We start from the raw sequence: 21,254 nt of genomic DNA, 5'->3' as shown, positions 1-21,254 counted from the left end.
CAGGGCACTACACAAAGTTTGAAGTTAGATCAGTGCTATACAGAGTGGGAAGTCACAGATGTGTTTGTATGTTGCTTTGAAGAACACTGTAAGGTGTTGGCTGGGTTGTTTTGGTTTTCTTTTAACCTATTTGGTCTGATTTTTTCCAGAATGTTTTAGAATTTGGAGAATAAATAAATTTATTTAGGATTAAAACTATATCGCTTCAATAAGTACTACTTACCATGGAAGACCTGCCCAAGTTGTCCTCATGTACAGTTTAGCTACGTGTGTGTCTGTTTAGCTGGTGGGACCAAATATTGCCACCACAAGGTTGTACACAGAAATTGACAATGGTGTAGGCCAAGTACACCTCCTGTTCACTGCCAGTAGGAGTTGCTCCTGTGTATGTGAAGACTGGATGTAATTAGTCTGTAGGAAGGTCTCTTCGAAAAATCTTCCTGCTATCATGACAGAGAAGAGAGAGCTTGCAGTAACGCACAGGTGGTGACTGTGATTAACCACTTCTGTTTTGACTGCATTCAAACAAGCCCCATTGACTAACTTCACCACAAAATGTTTGGCCACATATTTCAGGAGGGTGGAAGGTGGGAAGGCAAATTAGTTGAATATTTATTCTAACACCTTATTTTGTCTTGTATACCTTTCGGCCTTTGGGCAGCTGCCTAATTTCTCTGCATATTACCTAGAGGATGTGAGACCGTGGGTTACAGCTTTTTCCTGTGACCATTCTCACTGCATGCATCAGCCAGCAGGAGATGCTGTAATCCATAATGTGGTTTCCCTCCCCCCATCTTTTCAGAGACGGAGCCTATTAAATTGGAACAAAGCCCTGCTCAGTTCAAGAACTAAGAATCTCAAAAGCCATGTGTTTCACTGCCCTATTTGGCAGACCCAGGCTGAATAATCTTTACTTGTGGTACAATAGAAGATTTTAATTGTGCTCCTGTCGTTTACCACTTGCCCCTTTCCCCCCGCACTGCTGGTGTTTACTTCTTGCACATAGGACAGTAGCATTAATAGTTCGATTGTTCAAAAATACGATAAGAATATAATTTAGCTTACCACACCCTTTGCTAAAGGGCTGTCATTGTTTTCTTGTTGTTGTTTTCCCTAAACAATCTCTGATATGAATTTCACTGTATTTCATGTATTGCCTTTCCACCACTGGTTTTCTGAAATGCTCGGAGGTTGGTTTCCAGGACCAGTACTCCATTCATCAGTAACAGTCTGCACCAAAGAGAAGGGATTCTCCTCATGCCCTCTCAGCCTTGCCAAAACACGCGATGAAGTAGAGACTGTCTCTCCCGTGTGTAGAAAAGTCTGCAGGAGAATTGGAAAGGAATGCTGTATGGTAACAGATACAAAGTAATGTAACGCAGAGATTCATTCTGCCACATATACCTATGACGGGTGGTACGTGAGCGCAGTCGTAATGTCATTAAAATTAATTATTCTAATCAGCAAGAGAAACAGTTCACCGTGAAGAAATGTATCTGGCTTGCAGATGCAAACGTCAGCAATGTGCTTCTCAAAATTATTTAACTAAAACCTGGAAACAGTTAACATCTAGGAATTTGCCTAAGCAGCTATTCTAGTATCAAGACAGACCTCCAGGGGGAATTAAATTATTGTGCTCTCGTTACTTATGACAAATATTTCCCACTAATTTCAGCAAGCAGTGTCGTCACCAGCTAATGTGTAATACGTCTTTCACCAAAGTAGCCGTTAGACTCTCCTTTGATTTCCTTGTAAGTAACCACAGGCCAAACCCAGACATGGGACTGCTTTTTTCTTCAGTTTACCTGGGGGGCTGACACTACTGCTACATGTTTTAGACTCGCACAGTCTTTGCAATTCATGCTCTTGCAGTTAATTTTGTGGAGTGGCAAAAAACTTTATGACCACGTGCAATTTTCTCTAAAATTTTGGAGGCCCTTTTTTGTAACCTCAGAATATGATAAAAATTATCACATCTGAATTTCACACACTTTTCTATAAACAGCCTCTCTAAGGATTAGAGGTTTGTGAAAATTTCTTAGTGAAACCCAAAACCTTCAAAACTCAAGTTGCAAGCCCAAAACTTAGATCAGTTTCACTCCCGGCCATGAACTTTAAGGGAATCTGGGATACGTTTCAAGGAAGTCGCTGTCATGTTTCACTTGATGTGGGCTGGTATGTTATTGAAATTGGAGAACACCAGCTGGTTTTATCCGAAGCTTAGAATTTTCCATGGGGTTTTACATCAGAGTTTTGGGGCTGAAGTAATTCAAGGGTAAAATCCCAGCTACAACGTGCCAGTAAATCTAGTTTACATGACTGTTAGGGAATAGAAAAGCTGTAAAATTGGTAATACAAAGATGGAGAAAATTGAAGAAAGATATATGGCCAGGTGGCTATTTAAAATCAGCCAGTCATCAAAGGAAGTAGATACTTAGTCCTGCTATGATTTCACCGTGTGACTGATCTGGAGTGAACCCAGATTAACTGTCCATTAAAGGTATTGTTCTGAGTAAGGGGAAATTGTATATTCTTGGCTTAAAGAGGGTGCTGTTGTATTCCTTCACTACTGCTTCCCACCACTGGATAGCACTGCTCCTAATTAGCAGAGGTTTTGCTCCATTTTCTTGTGCTTTGGAAAGAATTGCCCAAATTCTGGATTTGTCTCAAGGTCCAGGATTAGGTACGGTTGACTGTAATTTACTTGAGCATCTCAGAGCCTGTTTCTTAGGAAGGGAGGTTTGAGCCCAGCCTAGGAGGAGAAGTTGGAAGTCACCCTACAGTGTTTCATAAAGCCACAATGTGGCCGATTCTAGACCAGGCTGAGATTGCTGAATTAAACATCATTGCCAGTTGTTAGTGATGTTCTTTTTTTTATAGCACTGCAAACCAAGAAAAAAAAAAAAAAAGTAAGTTTGCTAATTTAAAGAACATTAAAGTAGGTTTATTTTTGTGTCAAATTAGCCCTTTATAAGGGGAAATTATCAGGGGGGCTTTTGTCAAAAGAATTTAAAAGTGAAAATAAAAAGAGCCTGGTAAAGGACTTAAGTTATATTTCCTATAGACACAGCCTCTGCTCTAGCGGTTGCGTTTGAGGGTCAGTCTTCGTCCTGGCTTTGCACAGATTCTCTGTATTTTTTTCTTTAACTGAAATTCCATAGACAGTAATTAAGGAACTGGAGGCCAGCAAGAGGTCAGCAAGCCTTCGTCAGTGAAAACAGGGATTGTTTGCCATGTACAACACTCCCTTTTTTCCTTGTGGTGAATAGAAGATTTGCTTAGAGCTGATGACTTATGCCTTTCTTGCAAGTTATGCAGCTAGCGAGTAACTGGGGGAATCAATCAGTGAGCAGAAAACAGCTAATTGAGTCCAGCATCATGCTTTTTTTCTTCTTTACATATTCAGCGCTGAAATCAGAGCCAGTTTGGTGTCTGATAATGTAACTCCAGAGAAGAGGCATTTTGTGCGCGGGATTCTGAGCGAATGCAATACTTCAGAAGAAGGGTCTAATCCTAAATTTCAGGGTAACGAAGCTGACAGCAGCTGAGCACTCGGGGGGAATTACTCGAAACTGAGCTTTAGGCCTATAAATGCCGAAGCTGGTAAGTCGCTGAGCATGTAGCGTGATGTGGAGAGGATGTGCCTCCTGTTTCAGAGAGGGAGAAAGAGAAAAGGCTTTTGTGGTTATTCTTAGGCACAGCACAGCATGTATAGCTTTTCTTAGTTTTTCTCTTCCTTTCTTTGGGCTTTTAAGTTCTTTTCTGTTCTATTTTCCTGTCTCTGACTTTGTCCAGGCATCTTTAATACAAAAAAAAAGTTAGAACGGTTGTTTTTTTTGGCGGATGCAAAGCCTGTTTGAGAGAGAGAGAGAGAGAAGAAAGGACACGTGTAGCCACGTCTCCTAAAAGGAGCAGCAAAATGTCTTTGCATTTGCAGTGAGCTTGTAGTTCTGAAGTGAGCTGGCAAGGGGTAGATGATGTGATATGCCACAGGTCTGCATGTGTATTTGTGCCCCACTTTGCTAGATAAGAATTGTCTGATAGCCAGAAATAATTGCAGTTTAGGCGTAAGCAGATATTAAGAGATTCTCCAGTTCCTTGGATGGGAGATTTCCTAGAGATTTCAGTTTGGGGCTGTACGATTGCTGGGCATGAAGTGGGTTGTAAAAGTTTAACATCCCTCTAAATGGCTTCATACGGCTCACGTAAAAGTTATGTATGTTTTTGTTTATGGAGCTGAAACAGATTAATCACTTGTGATACCTTTAACTGCCTGTTGTCCTGATGCTTCTTACACATTTTTATTAGGACCTGGCCAGCGGGTCTTGCGTATCTTGTGTTTTTTAAGCGCTGCTGCTATAACCCTGTAGTGTTTCCAAACATAGTCGTGCCGAAAGCAAGCTACTTACTTCTGGTTTACATTTGGCCTATTAATTCCAAGTACCATAATAAACGATAGCTGTGTGCGCGCGCGTGTGTGTGTGTAAAGCACTAATTCAGAGGGCGAGGTTAGGATTGTGGGCTCTTGTTCTTTCTGTGGCGTGTGAAAGGGGCTCGATGTTTTACAGCTAGAGAGCCACGCGTGCTGCTTGCCTCCAGAGCAGGCAGCAGTGAAGAGCCTGTGTGAGAAAAGCGGCAGAGAAAGCGAGGAGGATGCCGGGAGCAGAATACTGCAGTGCACGTGTTAATTTCTTGCTTGTTCCTGGATGCGCGGCTTTTCGTTTGGTTTATGTATGAGGCGACGCAGAGCGTGGCCTTTGGGATGCACACGTAGGGGAGGTGTCCAAGCAGACGGGGTGGTAGGGACAGCAGAGGGAATCAGTCTCTTTCAGATTCGAGAATGTCTTTGCAGGTTACGGCCACGCTCGCTAGCGGCCGAGAGCTGTGTGGCGGGGCTGGGCCTTGGCCTCTCCGCCGTTTCGCAGCCATGCGGTACGTGGTGGCTGCTGTCCTCCGCGTGCAGCCCTGGGTACTTACAGATGCTGTTAATTTAGTCCCCGTTTCCCCGTGGCCCCGCACGCGCTCGTGCAGCAGAGCTCTCCAAGCTGGCGGCCTCGCGCGCCGTGAGAGCAGTGCAGATGTGTCGGGGCCGCACTTGCTCCAAGGCGAGCGGGAAGGCGGCTCCGCCCAGCTGGCCCCGCCAAGGGGCCCCACCGGCCGCCCTGGCTCCCCGGCAGCGCTATCTCTTTAAAGCGAGCGCGATTTTTGTGCGTTGGCTTGGCCAATTTGTTATGGTTTAGGACTGTGGAGCCAGCTGTCTGCAATCTGATGTAATGTTGCCGTGGAAACCAGAAATGAAACACTTAAGCATTCACCACAGAATTACTACATACAGCATTAGCCAAAATAATTAAAAGTTGAGCCATATGGGCCTTTGGATGGAAAAATTTGGAGCGGAGGAGATGGAAGTTCAGTTGTTCCTATTTACAGTACTGCAAATCCATTTGTTTTCCCCTTGGAGCACGCGGAGAGGCCTGCGCCCACGGCCGTGGGGCGGCGGAGGGGCCCGACTGTTCCACCAGCCCCGCGTGCCTGGCCTGGCCCCTGCCTGGCCATTGGCAGGTACGTTGTCTCCTTCTCAATGTGTTTCTGCCCTTCTGTAGTGCCACAGAGTGTGGAAACACATGAAAGGACGGAGAAAGAGAGAGGGGGCATGAGGGCCGGCAGCGCTGCAGCCCCCTGCTAGGACATTGCTGCCCCAGAGACCTTGAGCCCGGCTCGCCACGGGTCAGTGGGATCAGGCTGATTTTCCCATCCGAAGTCAGGAGCCGCAACCAAAAAAGGCCATTCTGTCGTCTTGAAACCCGGAGAGGAAAAATGGGCCGTATGAGTCAAAACGTCAAAGTTTGATAATTTCCAAATATGTCATTTAGGCCTGGATGCTTTACATTTCTGTTTTCTGTTTAATATTAGCTGCAAAAGAAAACACTGCTTGAACTGGAAAATTAAGCTCTGTTTTCCGTGTGCCAAAATGGAGTCTTTTGATAATTTCAAGGTGTTTGTTTTTTTTTTTTGTTGTTGTTGTTGTTTTTTAAATCATTTGGAAATCAGGAAATGAAACGAAAGTGATCCTCTTTCAAAACAGTTTCATTTTCAAGCAATCAGCATTATCTGACAAAAAAGTTTCCTGACCAGCACCACTGGCGTAGTCACAGATGTTTTTAGGCCTTTCTGTGTAACCTTATTAGCCATCCTTTTCCTTTACAAAAGATTTTCCATGCCACTTGTGACCCAATATGGTAGGAAATAGACTGTTGGAGAGAAGCTCTGACTTAGTTTTTAGTCAGGCTATTATCCGGCGGTCCCTGTTGTTAAATACAGGCTGTTCTCGGCTCTCCAGCCGAGCATCGGGGCTAGGAAGTGTCTGTCACTGCACATAAAGGACCCTGGCTGCTGGAACAAAGGACACCAAGAGTCCTGAAATGGCAGGAAATACCAGCTAGCCTTTTATTAGGATGGTACTTTATGTATTTTGAAGTGTGGTAGGGATCCACCGTACCACCCACTCGGGTTCGATGTCAGTACCTTGTATGGAGGCTATTTCGGCACTTGCTTTCGCTGCGGTAGTAGTGAATGCAAATGTCAGACATTGTAAAAGCTTTTGTTATTGCTGCTGAATCTTTGTGGAGGACACTGAGGGGACAGGTCTTTCTTGGACACCGGTAGTGCAGAAGTCAGGCCAGTTGATTCTCAATGCAACTTTCGTATTCGTCAGTGACATCCTGGGAGGGAGGACCGGGTGTGAGCTATTCTCCAAATCATACAGAGCTCACGGTTCTATAAACAGGAGCCTTGCATACCAAGGATGGATGCAAAGTAATGAAGGAAAGCAATTGCTTAGAGTAATTGCATTTAAAATAAATGTATCTGGAGTGCAGAGCATGCTTGATGGTTGCTAGCCAAGATGTGCTTAGTGGCCTAAGAAGTCTTGACTGAACTTCCTGATTAAAGTCAATAATCCATTCTTCATCTTATCTAAATATGTCTGAGGTATATCTTGTTGTTTGACATGTCACTAAGTTGTCCCAGCCGGAATCTGTGAATTAATGCTCTTCTTGCTGCTTAATTTATCTTGATATAAACAAGTCTGTTACCCCTCTCTACTGCCTTATTTCTCCTGAAGGAAGATTATTAATTACCTCTCCAGTCTGTACCCGTAATGAATGCATTCCTGCGGCTCTTGGATGGCAGCACGGTAATTCCTTCTGCCATATGTGGTCCATTCGGTATTCCTTCTCGTTTCGGAATATCAGGAAGTTTGTGGGGTATCGGTAATTGGCAGTGCCCTCGCAGAAAGTGGCTGGCGTTTGCTCTGGCATGGTTCTGCTGGCTCTGTGAAATGTGTTCCTACAAGGTAGACTTTCAAAGCTGCGCTGATTCCTTCAGGCGCTATGTGTGCCTTTGAAAATGTACTCGTGCATATACAGCTGCTAATTGGTGTCCTGTCCCGTGGCATCTACTGCTGCTACCACATCCTGATATTTAAGTACCTTTGAAAAGCAGAAAGCGTTTTTATACTTGGGCTGTCTTTTATTCGGTCCCTGGATAAGCAAAGAGAGCATTTTTGTTGGGGAAGGGGAGAGGGTGAATTTTTACTTTTTTGCTTCCCTTTTTTTGGCTCACGTCTGTTTGGGATTTTTCTTTTTTCCAAGTTTAATTAAGGAGAAGGAGAAAAAGCATGGGAGCGCTGTGGAACCCCAGATAGCTTCACCGACAGGAAGTCGCATTAAGGTTTTAGAGCCGGCCATTACGAATGCAGGGAATTGGCCGGGACCACGGGCGAAAACAAAGTAAGGTATACAATCTGTACCGCGCTCCAGCTGGAGCCCGCGCAGCGCGCAGGAATGTGCAGCGCACAGTGCCAGGGCTGTCCTGGCCGGGCTGGAGCGTCCTGCCGGCCTCCTCTCCCCTTCCCCCCGCCGCCTCTCGCATTCTGAACTGATTAAAACAGAGGAAGTAGCACATCGAGCGCTGGATCTGGCTCGAAAATCGAAGTCGTCTTCTCGTTCACAAGGAATGGATTGTTTCAGCTTGTTGTGTCACTGCTGCTGGAGAGGGAGAATTTTTTTTTGTCTCTGTAATGTTTGATACTTGAGGGAAAACAGCTGGAACTGAGCATACTGGATCAGATGCAAAACGAAACGGGATGCTGGGGAATATGGACTGCACTGTATATCTGAAAAGGTCAGAGTTTTCCCTTGGTCAGTGTTGGAGGAATGCTGTGTCCATCTTAATTCCAGCCTCGAGAGCCTTCAGGAGGAGTGTAGGGAGCAGGGAGGAGGAAAGGAGTATTTTGTAGCTGTGGCAGTTTCTGAGCAAGGCACATGAGGTCTCCTCCTTCCTTTTCCTTCCCGTCCCTTTCTTGTGCTGCTGTTTTTGATTTTCTGGGAAGACTGAGGGGAAAAAAAAGAGAAGTCGTCAATGACAGAGTTTCGGTTTGGAGAAGCTGTTTATAACCAGGTTTAAACAGCAAGTTCTGAGATGCCAGACAGACCAGTGACTGACCAAACCACAGGAGCATAACTGGTATGGTAAGAAGAGCCCTGGGAAAGAGCCCTGCCTGAAACGCACTGAGCGAGGACGTGGAAGTAGTTATTACACAATGCATGGGAAGAAAGACAAGGGCAGGAATGCATTTCAATGCCTAGGATCTTACGTTGCACAGATTTAGAAATCAAAATGGTATGTCACGCTTTCAGAAAAAGAAAAAGAAAAAAAGAAAACCCTCACTAATTTAAATGTTTCTCTCTGACCTGGGCTGAAAATGTAATACCAGTTACAGAGCTGCATTGACACAGCGCAGCAGATGAACTGGGTTAACTTGACTTGAAGGAGCAAGCCGTGGAACGACTACTTTATTAATATTCCCTTTGTTTCTTTGCCAGTCAAGAGAACAATCCGATGATGAAACAGAGGAGTCGGTGAAGTTTAAGAGGTTGCACAAGCTGGTAAATTCTACTCGCAGAGTCAGGAAGAAACTCATAAGAGTGGAAGAAATGAAAAAACCCAGCACAGAAGGTAAAATCGGTGCGCATATGGTTGGAGCGTATGTGTTAATGCATTTTTCTGTTGAGAGGGGACAGAAAAGGGGCGGGGGTGGGAAGTGTTCTTAGGGGGCAGTGGGAAAGGCTGCCTTGTCTACGGTGCATGCATTACCCAAGTAATTACATTTTGAGTCTGTAGAAGGAGGAAAGTGACGGTCTAGGATGTGGTTACTGCTGATCTCCAGGCGTTCCCAGAGCGGTGCTGGAGAGCCCTTCATTAAGAGATTAGAACTCGGTTTATGTTTTGTGCCCCACACTGGAGGGAATGAGACTAGGAGTGACTCCAGCCGGCTGCCCCCCAGGCACTGCAAGGAGGTGAGCAGAGCAGTTTTGCTCCCTCCTCTCAGGCCTGGGAGGCAGCTGGGGAGGGCGCATAGGTGAGGCTATTAACTCGTTTTGGGAGGGGAGCGGCCGATGGGTAGAGCAGTTGCGCCACATGGCCTCATCCTGTGGCAAAAGTACAGAAACTCCATCAGACATTCTTGTGGGATAGCTGCTGCCTCATGTAATATTACCTCCTGGTTCAGGGGGAGCCTGCTTGCAGTTTGACTCCTGAATGAGCCACGCTGCCAAGAGAGAGGGGGAGTGGGAGAGAGAATGGAGGAGGACAAGAAGGGTGGGGAAACGGGAAGCAGTTCAGCCCCTGGGAATGCCGTGCTGCAAAATTAACTCTGGATGACCTGTATCCGTGTGTGAGCACTCAGCCTAAAGAAGCCTGAGCCTCAGTAGCCTCTCTGTGAAGCCCTGCTTGAGTCCTTACTGGAACTGTGGCTACTTCTCTCTGTCAGTGGCCTTCCCAGGATCAGACACTGTGATTCCCTTCAGCTTTGCAGTGAGCTGAACCATATTACGGATCCTTCTGAGTGTATTTAAGGAGAACACGTGCATCTTCTTGGGTATGTGGCAGGAAGCTGTTGGCAGATTTATGGTTGAGCCTGCCTCTCTCATGCACGATGGTCATGTAACTAACTGGAGTGAAAGGCTCAGCCAGCCTAGAGCTCTGGGCAGCTATCTTGGTCTGAAAAGGTTTATTCACCTCACAGGGGAGACAAAGAGAGCATGAAGGTGGGTTATCTTGGAAGTAAAAACATGTTTTATGGAAAGGAGCAAACAAAACAGGGCTGGTTTTCCCCTGCTCTGAGGGAAGAACGCCAGAGATGCTTTTCCTACCCCCTGGGGGTCTGGGAAAAGCTGCAGGGAGCAATCAGCCAGAGACTGCAGGGGTAGGAGCAGCTGCAGGACCAGGCAGCCCAAGGGCGTGCAGGCGCCTTCCTACAGTTTGACCAGGCTGTCTCTTCAGCATGTTAACTGTTTTGTTCTTAATTCATTCTCTCGCAGTGCTTCACTTGCAATTCTATTTTATTTCCTTTTTTATTTTCTCCCTCGGTCTTCCACTTACGTGTCTCAGTTCCTTCCAGGTTTTTTTCCACTGAGTTTTTCCACCCCTGCTCCCCAACTCATTGAATGAACTCCAAAAAATCTTGCCCTGCTTCCTTCTTTCTCCATCTCTTGCCCATCTTCTCTGTTTTAATGCTAGGCTTTTCTGAGTAATTCATCTGTAATTCAGAGTTTGCACTTCATTCAGAACAGTGGAGTTTCTTTGTAGATTGGCTCTTGGTGAATTCTGTAGCAAAAAAATAACATTGTTAAATAACAAGATGGATTACTTCTACATAAGTAGAAGGTGCCTTAAGGCGTCAATTACACATTAGGAATTGATATCCATCAGCAAGGTCTCCCCATACCCAAATTTTCATAGGGCAAACAAAAAGTGCTTCATAAATGCTGTCCATGCTGTCCAGGTATTCCTGTTTGAATATGTCAGAGGACTCTGCAAGATCACAGAAGATACTTTGGTCAGATTTGGGGATTGCCATCTGCCCTTCCAAGTTACCTGCAGTTGTCTAAATCGGTTCTTGAGCTGTTTGCTGCTATTATTTAACCAGTATATAAATGTGAAGTCATGTGAAATCCTAGAGGACTAGGATTTTGAAAGTTGGACTGAGTGAGAGATGTATTTGATACAGTAGCATCAGCATAACTTCAGTAAATTCACTGGCTGTTCAACAGCCTTTGTTAAAGTATGACAGTAGGCTCAGTTTGAAAACCAACATGAAACCCCCCAGAAGAAAGATTCCTCATAACCCTCCTCAGAAATTTCTTGACAAAGAAGAAAAGCTTTTCCAAATTTCCTTACACATTACCATTGTTTTTAAAGTACCTTACCCCCAGATCCTTCTCCCACGTTTCTGCTAGTGAGTCTTTTGTTGCACTAAATATAAATTCTGGTGATCTGACAGTCACGAGAACGTGCCAATATCTGAATCCATGTGTATTGTGTGTTAGTCTTCTCTCAGTGAGCTGACTAAGTGAAGGTTCTAATTCTTGGGCACCGCTCTTATATAGCATTTAAAAACATTTAAATCTACATCTGTGTCATTATGGCTTTGTGTCATGGACTGACTCCAAATAACATCTGTTACAATGTTGACACACAATGCATATTTTACAAGCTGTTTGAAAACATATTTACTCAGTGGACTAAAATTGTTTATCAGCACATATTCAGTCCCAGGAGAAAGTCAATTTTCTGTTCAAACTGAGAATTAGAGGAGAAAAAGAGCAAGTTGGACAGTCCAGTGAAAGTGGAGTTAAAATGAGGCTCCAATCTACAGACCTACCCCAAAAAAGTTCTCAGCAGTGAAAGTTGTGTCAGATGTGATCTGCTATCCCTTCACTGTTGCAGTGAGTTTTATTTTGGTAAAACAGTGTCTTAGGTTTCAGTAAATAAGTGTCAAATATGTTTTGCCAGCTGAGTGACTGAAGATGAGACAGGAAGCCTGTACAAGGCAACTATTTTTTTTTTGTCATGATTTTTTCCCTCATTAGTGAATAAATGACTTTAGTAAATCATAGGTATTTTGGTAATGATGTTTCTGATATATACCCGTGACTGCCATGACATTTGTCAAGCAGGACTGAGCAAGACGTGTACTCTCATTTGATCCTTTCCTTGTTACTACATCTAATCATATCTGAGCTTATATTTTGCTCAGTAGAAAACACTAGACAAAAATGTTTCTTAAATGATAAACGTGAAAAGAAGTTGCAGTTCCAGGTACTTTTCTCCCTTCACTCCATTCCAGAAAGGAGACCTGGCTATTTTCCCATATCCACTTGTGTTTCAAAAAGTTTTCTTCCCTTTCTGTGAAATATGTATTTGGTGAAAACAATGTGTTTCTGTCATTAACAGGACAGTGTTGAAATTGGCACAACCACAATCTGACCTACTTTGGCTTTTTTTTACTTTGCATCTGTTTGTTAAGTAAATTCTGTATCATTAAAATTGGTCCCTTTTCCCCTGTGGAAATCCCAGATCTTTTCATTTCAGCCCTGAGCTTAACTCTGTAACTTTCTGGGACAAATACTGTTTTCTACTGCAGAAGCATTGGGTGTTTGAAAACTGGACCTAAATGAGAGATGCATATGGCTTGGTTTGGTTTGGTTTTTAATACCTGGGTATACTTCCGACTTACTGTGATTTCATTAGAGCAGAGCTTTAGTAGGCCATCGTAGCAAGCGTCAGAAGGAGAACATAAGAAACAGATCCCAGTTCCAGCTTTTCAAGGATTTCCAAGTGAGAGCATCTGTGGTCTTATTTAGCAGCGGATGAAAGAGAGAAACTTAAAATAGCAGTTGTTTTATTTACATGCTGTTAGTCTATTTATTGTTATCTCATCCCAAAACTCTCACTTCACAAATGGAAGTTGCTGATTCAGATTTATCCAGCTGCAAATACCTTCTGGGCTTCTTGAATCAGGAAGAGTTTTGCTTCCATTTTAAGTGGACGATTGTTGATAACTAAATAAAATTTTACAGGGAAACATCTTAGAGAGTTATGAACAATGACGTCCGTTGTCCTGCTTTTGTCCCCCTGCAGGTGTGGAAGAGCACTCACTTGACAACTCGCCTATACTGGATGACAGATCGGCACTTTACTCTGGAGTTCACAAGAAGCAATTCTACTTCGATGGCTCCTGTGAGAAGCAGCCAGAGGATGACTCGGACTCACTTACTACTTCTCCCTCATCTAGCAGTCTTGATGCGTGGGGAGCCAACCGGAAGCTGGTGAAGACCTTCAGCAAAACTGATAGCCGTGGCCTTATCAAGCCTCCCAAGAAACTTGGGACATTTTTCTCTTACCCAGAAGAGGAGAAGACCCAGAAAGTTTGCCGCTCCTTGACAGATGGGGAAATGAAGAAGAGCCTCGGCTCGCTGAGCCATGGGGTAAGTACAGAAAGCATTTGCTTTTATGACAGCAACAGGCACAAGCACCATCTTCTGGTGTCCCTGGAGGAGATTCAGAGTGTAAGGAAGCAGATCCGATTGAAGAAAATGGATACTAACTATTCCTGTTCCAGAGCTTTTCTTTGCCAGCGCCCTGCTAGGAAAGGAGCATCCCCCACAACTTGCGACCTACAATTACTGCGGCACAAAGCGAAAGGGGGTGGAGGTTGTGGCTTCCCAAACAGAAGGCTACGAGGGCGCACTTCTGTCAGCGAATTCAATATTACCTATGTGGTGGAGAAAAGCCTGTACAGTCACCTCAACCTCTCACAGCTGGTGCGTCCCGTTACTGACAGGACCCTGAGCAAGGCCGACAAGCAGGACCTGAGGAGATGCCTGCTAGAGGAGGATGAGGAAGCCAAGAGGAAGTGGGCTGCCACAGTGGATCGTTGTACTAAAAGGGTTCTCTTGAGAATCCACCAAAAGTCTGTGAGTCAAAGAGTTGTCATGAAGGTGGTCTTCCAGTTTCTGTGAGGTTGCAGTCAACACTGTTTCTGCTTTATACTTTTAACTAAAACGCAGCGCTTCTCCTGCTTTCATTGCCATTATAAACTCTTAAGCACTGGAATTCAGCTATACGGGAAGAGTAAGCCATGAGGAGCTTGATGTAATTCCATCAGAGAAGAGTTTTGTTGATTCTGCAGTTTTTATGTGCACAGAGTAACTCGATGAGAAAGAGCAAATATGACAAAATGCTGTGTTTTTTTTTTTTTAAATTCCCTTAGAGCAGAAATCGAGATGACTGATGAAAAGCTTTGAGACAGTATAAAGATGTTTTTTATGATGCTGTGGAAGTCAGCATTCTCTTAAAGGCACACTGAGACATATACAAGATTTCCAAAGGATTAGAGTATGCTTAGTCAACTGTGCTCCGTTTCTCTCCTGCCCTCTGTCATTGCCTCATATTGGCCCTTCACAACTCAGTTTGCATCTCACCAGGTTGCCCATCCAGCTCTGTAGTCTCTGTCAACACACACAGCTGCAGAAAGACAGGGCATTTTACGTTATCTAGACACTGCCTTCCTGCTTGCTGCTCACCACCACCAAAAGTGCCCCTTCTGCTCTGTCCCTGGCCACTGCTCCTCCTTTCTTGCATGAGGTGAAGGTGTTAACTTCCCTCAGAGCATTGTGGAAAAGGAACAAGGGGTGGCCAAAAAAAGAAATGGTGCTGTACAATGGGAAATTAAGTGATTTGAGCACTCCAGAGACCCAAAGTCTCTTCCTGACTATATGACCCAGTTTTGACCATTCCCTTCACCATGATGCTGTTTCCTGGGAACTTGCCTTTGGGGCCAGCCAGATCTCCAAAGCTGAACCAGTTAGTCTCTTGTCTTGTAGAAAATATAGGCACGTTCCCTCCCTCAGTGGGTGGAAACAGCAGTACACCCATAACATTAAGCAAGATATCCCAGTGAACAATACAGTAAAAACAGCTTTTCTTCTTGAATTACAGGTTTTATTTTGGGAGGCCTCTGCTTCATTTCCACAGGTGTGAGTTATTCTTAATATAAGAGCCCACAGACATGGTCTCCCTGAATAACGTGTGGGAGCTGACCATATCTTTGTGGTTCACTTTTTGCTCTATGGATGCAAAGTTAAGGGATTTTTTTCCTTCTCAGTAGCGTGAATAGTCTTTATTGGCTGCTTCGCTATTTCTTCTGCATTTACTGCTTGCCCTGCCACTGACATGATACTGTTTGTTTTCATAAACATTGTACTCAGAAGACATTGTTTTCCCATAATGAGATAAGAGAAAGCTTTTTTGTCCTTCTGAGGGTTGAGCAGTAGGTGGTATCTCGGGCAAAAGAGCATATTCGTTTGGGCTAGAGATGCTGCATAGTTAAAAATGCTTTCTAAAGCTGTCTTTGTAAATACAGATGTCAGAAACAAGCTTTTCAGTTCTTCTAGAAAGTGGTCTTACTATAGTCATTTCTTTATGAAAACCATCTGGGCTGACTTTTATGTATTCACAGAGATACAGTCAGAGAAGAAATGGATAGCATTTTGTTGTTGTTGTTGAGGAACTCCTCAGTTAACTGCTTCTCCAGCCTCATTACAATGAGATAAAAGGTGGAGACGCACTGCTCTTACTAGCTTTTTCAACGCACTTCTTCCTGAAACCGCAGAAAGCCGGCAAACTTGAGCTAATGCCACTCCTTCTTCCTAGAAACACTTAATGTTTGTTTGCTGCAACCTCAGGGAAATTGCAATGCCTATGTATTCAGTGGAATCGGTCACTATGTCTTGCCTTGCCATTCATTTTTGTCATTTATATTTGTTTCAGTGACCTGGACATGCATGGAATTTTCAAATAGCATCAGTTTTTCTTTTCTCCCAAAATGATAATATTTTTTAATGCATGGCCATTCCATTGAATATCCCTTTCCTCATCCACAGACCTTTTGTTTGGTACAGAATTACCAGGATCATTACTGGAATTGAAGGCTGAAGATAATGTTATACATAGGGGAGGTCCATAATGAATAACAATGTCCATAACAATGAAAGTCCTTAATATGGTACATTTATGCAGAAGCTTTTAACCAACAGGCGTTTTGCTGTCTCAGAAGACTGCTATAGGAGGAGCTTTGGCTGGTTTGACAGATGAGTTTGCTCAGAGCAGTTCCAGATGTCCTGTCTTCATTGTTGGATTTACCATACGCTGCAGGATTAGTTAGAATGGACTCTTCACAGGAGAACATTACTCATAGCTAAACGCGCTGTGCTTTAAAAACTGATCTTATTCCTTGTGGTTGGTCTCAAATCACAACACTTTTTTGGATGTGGGGGGGGCATAGACAAAGTTGGATTTGAGTTTTGGTAGAGCTGTGATGGGTACAAAAACTGGCATTCAAGCACTGTGTACAGCACCCACCATAAAGCCAGAAAAGAAAACCTTTTAAAAGCAATTAACGCATATGTTGATTAGTAGTGAATGGGGCAAGAATAATGTTCACATAAATAGAACTAATTGATCTAATTGTTTATTAAGTGGCACAGTTTTTAGGCCTTGCTTCATTGGAATAGAGTGTTGAAGCAGACCACCGGCTGGTTCTCAGGTGGTGGATCTTTGCAGCTCCCAAGTACACACTCATGGGATTAATTTGGCAATCCTTTGTAGGTCTGATCTGATGCTTAAAGTGTCTTAAGCTGAGTCTTAAGGTGTCTTTGAATTTACCACATGGAGTGGTTCAGGCCCTAAGAATTTACAGTTTGCAAGTTGCTGATTTTCTCCTGTTTGTCTCAGGTCTAACTCTAAAGAGGATACTTATAACAGAGATATGACCATCTCAAAACCCCTGCCTAGGGCCCAGAGTTGAAGCTGTGCAAGTAAATTTTAGCGGCCATGTCCTCCTTTTCCTGGATTGCCCTGTGAGACTGTTGTCGGGGCGGGTATTTGAGTGCTGTGCAGCTGGTTGTTCAGTGGCCAGAAAAAAGTCAAAGGTTTGGCCTTTTGGGTTACAAGGCAAAAGCTGGATTCCCTCTGAGCCCCCTAAGTGGCTGGTCTGTTTTCAAGCAATACCAAAGCTTTAGCAGACTCATCTGTTACACAATCTGTTTTTGGCTGTGGAAATGCAACTGTACTGAGTTTAGTTGCCTTCTGCTCTTAGGAGGGAAGTGGTGTCATAGTGCTGATTTTCTTTTTTATGCAGGATGATTATGATAAACTGCACCTGTGCATTCAGCCAAAACTGAGTCACTCAGGTGATTGTGCCACTGCAAATATGACGTACTTTCTCCCAGAAGTAGCAGAGCTGCCATGTGCCACCAGAGGTGTGATGGTAAATACCTAATCTGGAATTGGGGCTTACTGAATCACTGGGGACACAATGCTGACGGATAGCTGGGTGGCTTTTTCCCCCCTCTTACCGAGGGCTTTGCCCTACAAGGTAGCATTTCCCTGTATTTCAGTGGAAATGGAGTGCATGCAGCAATTCCCAGAAGGTAGGTTATTCGATGCTTTAAAAGATTGGTGGTTCTCTGTTTCAGTGCCACTGTGGACTAATTTATGAAGGCAGATGGGAGTGCTGAGGTGGAGTTGCCAGCAACCTGGAAAACTTGATGCATAAGATCAACAGTTTCCTCAGACCAGAAAGTCTTTTTTCTTTTTAAAAAGAAGAGTAGGCAATAGATGACTCAACAGCAGCAGACCTTAGGCCAAGGAGTTGTCTCTGGAAAAGACAAATGACTCAAATTGCTTTTAACAGCATTCTTGGTTTATAATCTCCCATCATTTTGTTTGTTTGTTTGTTTCCATTTTTGCAGATGTGTGTGTTTTCACTGGTGTTCTTCAAATCACAATGTTTCAAGTGAGCTAATCATTGTGATAGAACTGTTTCCGTCCTTTTTTTTTGCAGAGAACCTGCAGCTTTGGAGGATTTGACTTGACAAATCGTTCCCTTCATATCGGAAACAATTCTGAACAAATGGTGAGTATAAGACAAGAAGGCACAGGCTTGAAATAGCAGAAAATGAAATGCACAATAGAGTTATAATAGACTGAAGTGTAATTTAGGTCCATAATAGCAGTTTGGGGATCCAAGAAAGTAAAGTATCTTTGTTAACCACAGACTTCCTTAGCTTTGAGAATAACATATCCACCCATATCCATGTGTGTATAAGTATTTATACGCCATATGTGTAAAGAGGCAGGAACAAGTGATCAAAGCACAGATCTGGGGGCACATCTGTGGACTATCCCTGTGTCTGACTTCCTCAGAGCGTCACCCCAGGCAAAACATAGAACTACTACCTTCTCTTGGTAAAACTTTTTGGAATAATGAGGAATTTTTGTTCAGTTGAAATCTGCAGGTTATTTGGGTGGAAGTCATTTTGTAAGAGACATTATTTCTTTTCTCATTGTATCTACAAGTTCTGAAGTAGACCAGGACCCAGTTGTTCTGGGTGCTGCACAATTGAACACAGAGCTCTTTGTCTATAAGAGAACTTTTTCTATATGATAAAGTATCTCCCCGGAGAGTTAATTCCATTTTATGTTACTCATGTTGATCCTAGTGTTGCTGTTGGTCAGCCTGTGGCTAAAAATAATAGAACAGAAATGAGTCAGAACGTTACATCAAATGAAATTGCCAACATTTTTTCTTTTCGTCCATATATTTTTTTCTTTTCTGTTTCAACTTTGTCTCTGATAACTTCTCTGTTAACTTAAAACAAATCTAAATTGTGAAACATTTAACATGTCAGCATTTAAACAGCTGGTTTTTGTTTTTGTTAGCAGTTTTGTTGTTGTTGTTGTTGTAACATTGTAAATTCCCCCTTTATTGGTCAAAACTGTGGATGGATATTTTATTCATCAATTTTCAACTCAGTAAAAAAGCTAAACTCCAAACTTACACTGATTATCCCTAAACATAGCTAATTTGACATGTTTTGTTCAGATTATGTTTTTAATATTGGAGAGTGTGAATTCTAGATGTTAACGGTTTTCCTACTAACGTCACCTGTCTCGCATGGTGGCACAGGTAAAGTGTGCCAGATTAATTAATATATGCAGATCAAGGTTGTTGTCTGTTTGTTTTTTAAACATTTAAGTTCACTAACTTAATGTGTGTGGGAGGGGGTCCAAAAAGGCAAAGAGCTGTCCTTATTTTCTACTGCAAGACCGAAAGTTAGCAAAGACATTGTAATCACTTGTAAAGGGAAAAAAAAAATAGAACGGTCAGTAATAAATTATCAGTTGAACATCAGAGAATGTTTTTGGCAGAACATCAGTAAAGTAGCAAACATGCATAAATTTAGGGGAAAAAAAAGATAAATTCTTTATGTAGAATATAGTGTACACTTATTTTACTGTTACTTTGTGTACTTAAGTTTTCCTCTAAAGGATTATTGAACCAAGTCAGAGACCAAAGTCGGTATTCAATCTGATTGCTGCCAAGCAGATTTTGGTCCTTTCTGCATTGTGATTTTTGGTGCATCTGTACTGATGGCAGTGCTGGTAGAACTCTAATAGAGCTGCCTTGCTGTGGTTCCTGAAATGCTGTAGGATGAAGTACTGTGTTTAACATGCAGCTTGGAATATGTGGAAAAGGGCTGAGTCATACAAGTTCTGCAAAATGTTAGCTGATCCATGGTAATTCTTTGTGTGTGCTTGTGGCAAAAGTAAATGCTAGGTATCTTAAGCTAGTTTAGAAAAGGTTAAATGCATTCAAAGCAGCTGGCTTTTGTCATCCACTATATGTGGACCAGCTAATTTAGTTCAGCAGCAGTTTATGGCTGTGTTTTAAGAATAGGTGTGCAAGTGCAACCTTCCACCATGGTTGATGGATTTAGTAGCTTTTGTTTGCATTTTTTTTTAATAAACAATCCACAGTAAAGCCACAAAGACGGTCATCAAGAGAGGTTAGCTGAATGCCTCTCTGAAAATAGAACATAAATTTGAGTAGCCAAATATAGGTATCTGTGTATATATATTTATATATATATATATATATATATTTGTCTAGGATTTCAGAAGTACCTTGAGTCCTGTAGAAGTGTAGTACTGACCAACATGAGACACAACTACTGTTGTATGTCCCATCAGCAGGGCTTAGCCTGAGATCATTGAGCTCTCTGTCAAGTCAAATACTTATCTGAAACCCGAAGGGACAAAGACATGCCGACAGACCCCAAAACTGTCTACACACAGTACCTGCAGAAAAGTTACAAGTCAGGCCATAAGAGTAAGTTATGGCAGACTGCTACAGTGGTTTTCAGAAGGTCTCAACAGAGGATTTAAAGCAATAAACAGAACACCACACTACCATCCTGCGTCTGCCTGGGTACCTCTGCAGTGACTGCTGGGCAGAGAAGAAATTGGATCTATATTTTATAGGTGTAAACCCTGGTTTGTTTTACAGGGCAAAGAAGGAGACTTTGTTTATAAAGAAGTGATCAAATCACCCTCTGCCTCCCGTATATCTCTGGGCAAAAAGGTGAAATCTGTAAAGGAAACCATGAAGAAAAGGATGTCTAAAAAATACAGCAGCTCTCTGTCTGAGCAGGTATGTAAGGTCTCATTGGACTCTGCTTAATAACGTAGAAGCGATAATCAGTATTGATTACCAGGCTTCGAGGTATCACAAGGCATCTGTAAAGAAATTTCTGACAAGAATATGTGGTGTGGCTTATTCCTATGTTCTTATAAAATCCCTCACTGTGAAATGGCTTCTCGTAGAAGCACAACCATGAAAATGCATTTTCAGATTTTCATTCAAGTAGCTCATCAGCAGAAGCTTGTGGTTGATGGCACTGCACATCTTGCTCTATATTTCCATCTCTTTATCTATCATCCTTATTTATTAAGGGAACTGGCCTGTGACATGGGGTCACAGTGATATATTTAATCTGCAATTTACACCTTAGTTTAAATTCCCAGCATAACTTCTCATACACAGTGCCTGTCTGTTATTACAGAGCTGTTTTCCATCATAGCTTGCCTTCTGTAGCAGCTCACTAAAACAGATGCACAATGTAGCCAGAAAGGGGCATCCCACAGAAGATTTTCCTATTATTCTTTCATTATGGAATTTTATGGCTCAGTCTTAAAGGCAAACCTGAAGTACATTAATTGTAAATAAGGCTTTGAATTTTAGTGGCCTAGGAACAATTGCTGGCTTTTTCCATAGATACCCCTTCTGGTATACTTTGGGTTCGTTGCTTTGGTGGAGTGTCAAAAATTCGTCAGCGTTTGTTTAAAACTACTGAAATGTGTAAGTAATAGCTTACAAAACCGCCGGGAAAGCAGAGCTTTCTCTGGCAAACATCGCCCCCAAGTGGCCTCTTACCAGTCGCTGGATGGCCAGGGATGCTCGCAGCAATAGAAAAATGGAAATGGAAACGGAAATGCTGTCATGCCCT

At 43.0% G+C, this 21,254-nt stretch overlaps 1 protein-coding gene across 21 annotated transcripts in view; it reads left to right on the top strand.

Annotated features, from left to right (window-relative positions):
* LOC121067872 (SAM and SH3 domain-containing protein 1-like) overlaps positions 1–21,254 on the top strand; it is a 553,101-nt gene that overhangs the window by 512,232 nt on the left and 19,615 nt on the right. For 5 of the 21 annotated variants that reach the window (XM_040552761.1, XM_040552759.1, XM_040552765.1 and 2 more), the window contains exons 9-13: positions 8,886–9,018; positions 12,985–13,331; positions 17,045–17,173; positions 17,750–17,821; positions 20,255–20,398. In XM_040552761.1, coding sequence (XP_040408695.1) covers positions 8,886–9,018; positions 12,985–13,331; positions 17,045–17,173; positions 17,750–17,821; positions 20,255–20,398 — 825 coding nt within the window. Of the gene's footprint in view, positions 1–3,302; positions 3,604–7,614; positions 8,683–8,885; positions 9,019–12,984; positions 13,821–17,044; positions 17,174–17,749; positions 17,822–20,254; positions 20,399–21,254 lie in introns of those variants that run through there. The other 16 variants (XM_040552757.1, XM_040552756.1, XM_040552760.1 and 13 more) reach the window with 8 other exon arrangements.

Source organism: Cygnus olor, chromosome 3 (assembly GCF_009769625.2).
Source record: "Cygnus olor isolate bCygOlo1 chromosome 3, bCygOlo1.pri.v2, whole genome shotgun sequence".
Classification (NCBI taxonomy): Eukaryota; Metazoa; Chordata; class Aves; order Anseriformes; family Anatidae; genus Cygnus; species Cygnus olor.
The sequence above is the reverse complement of the archived record's forward strand: the minus strand, read 5'-3'. Positions and strand labels throughout refer to the sequence as shown.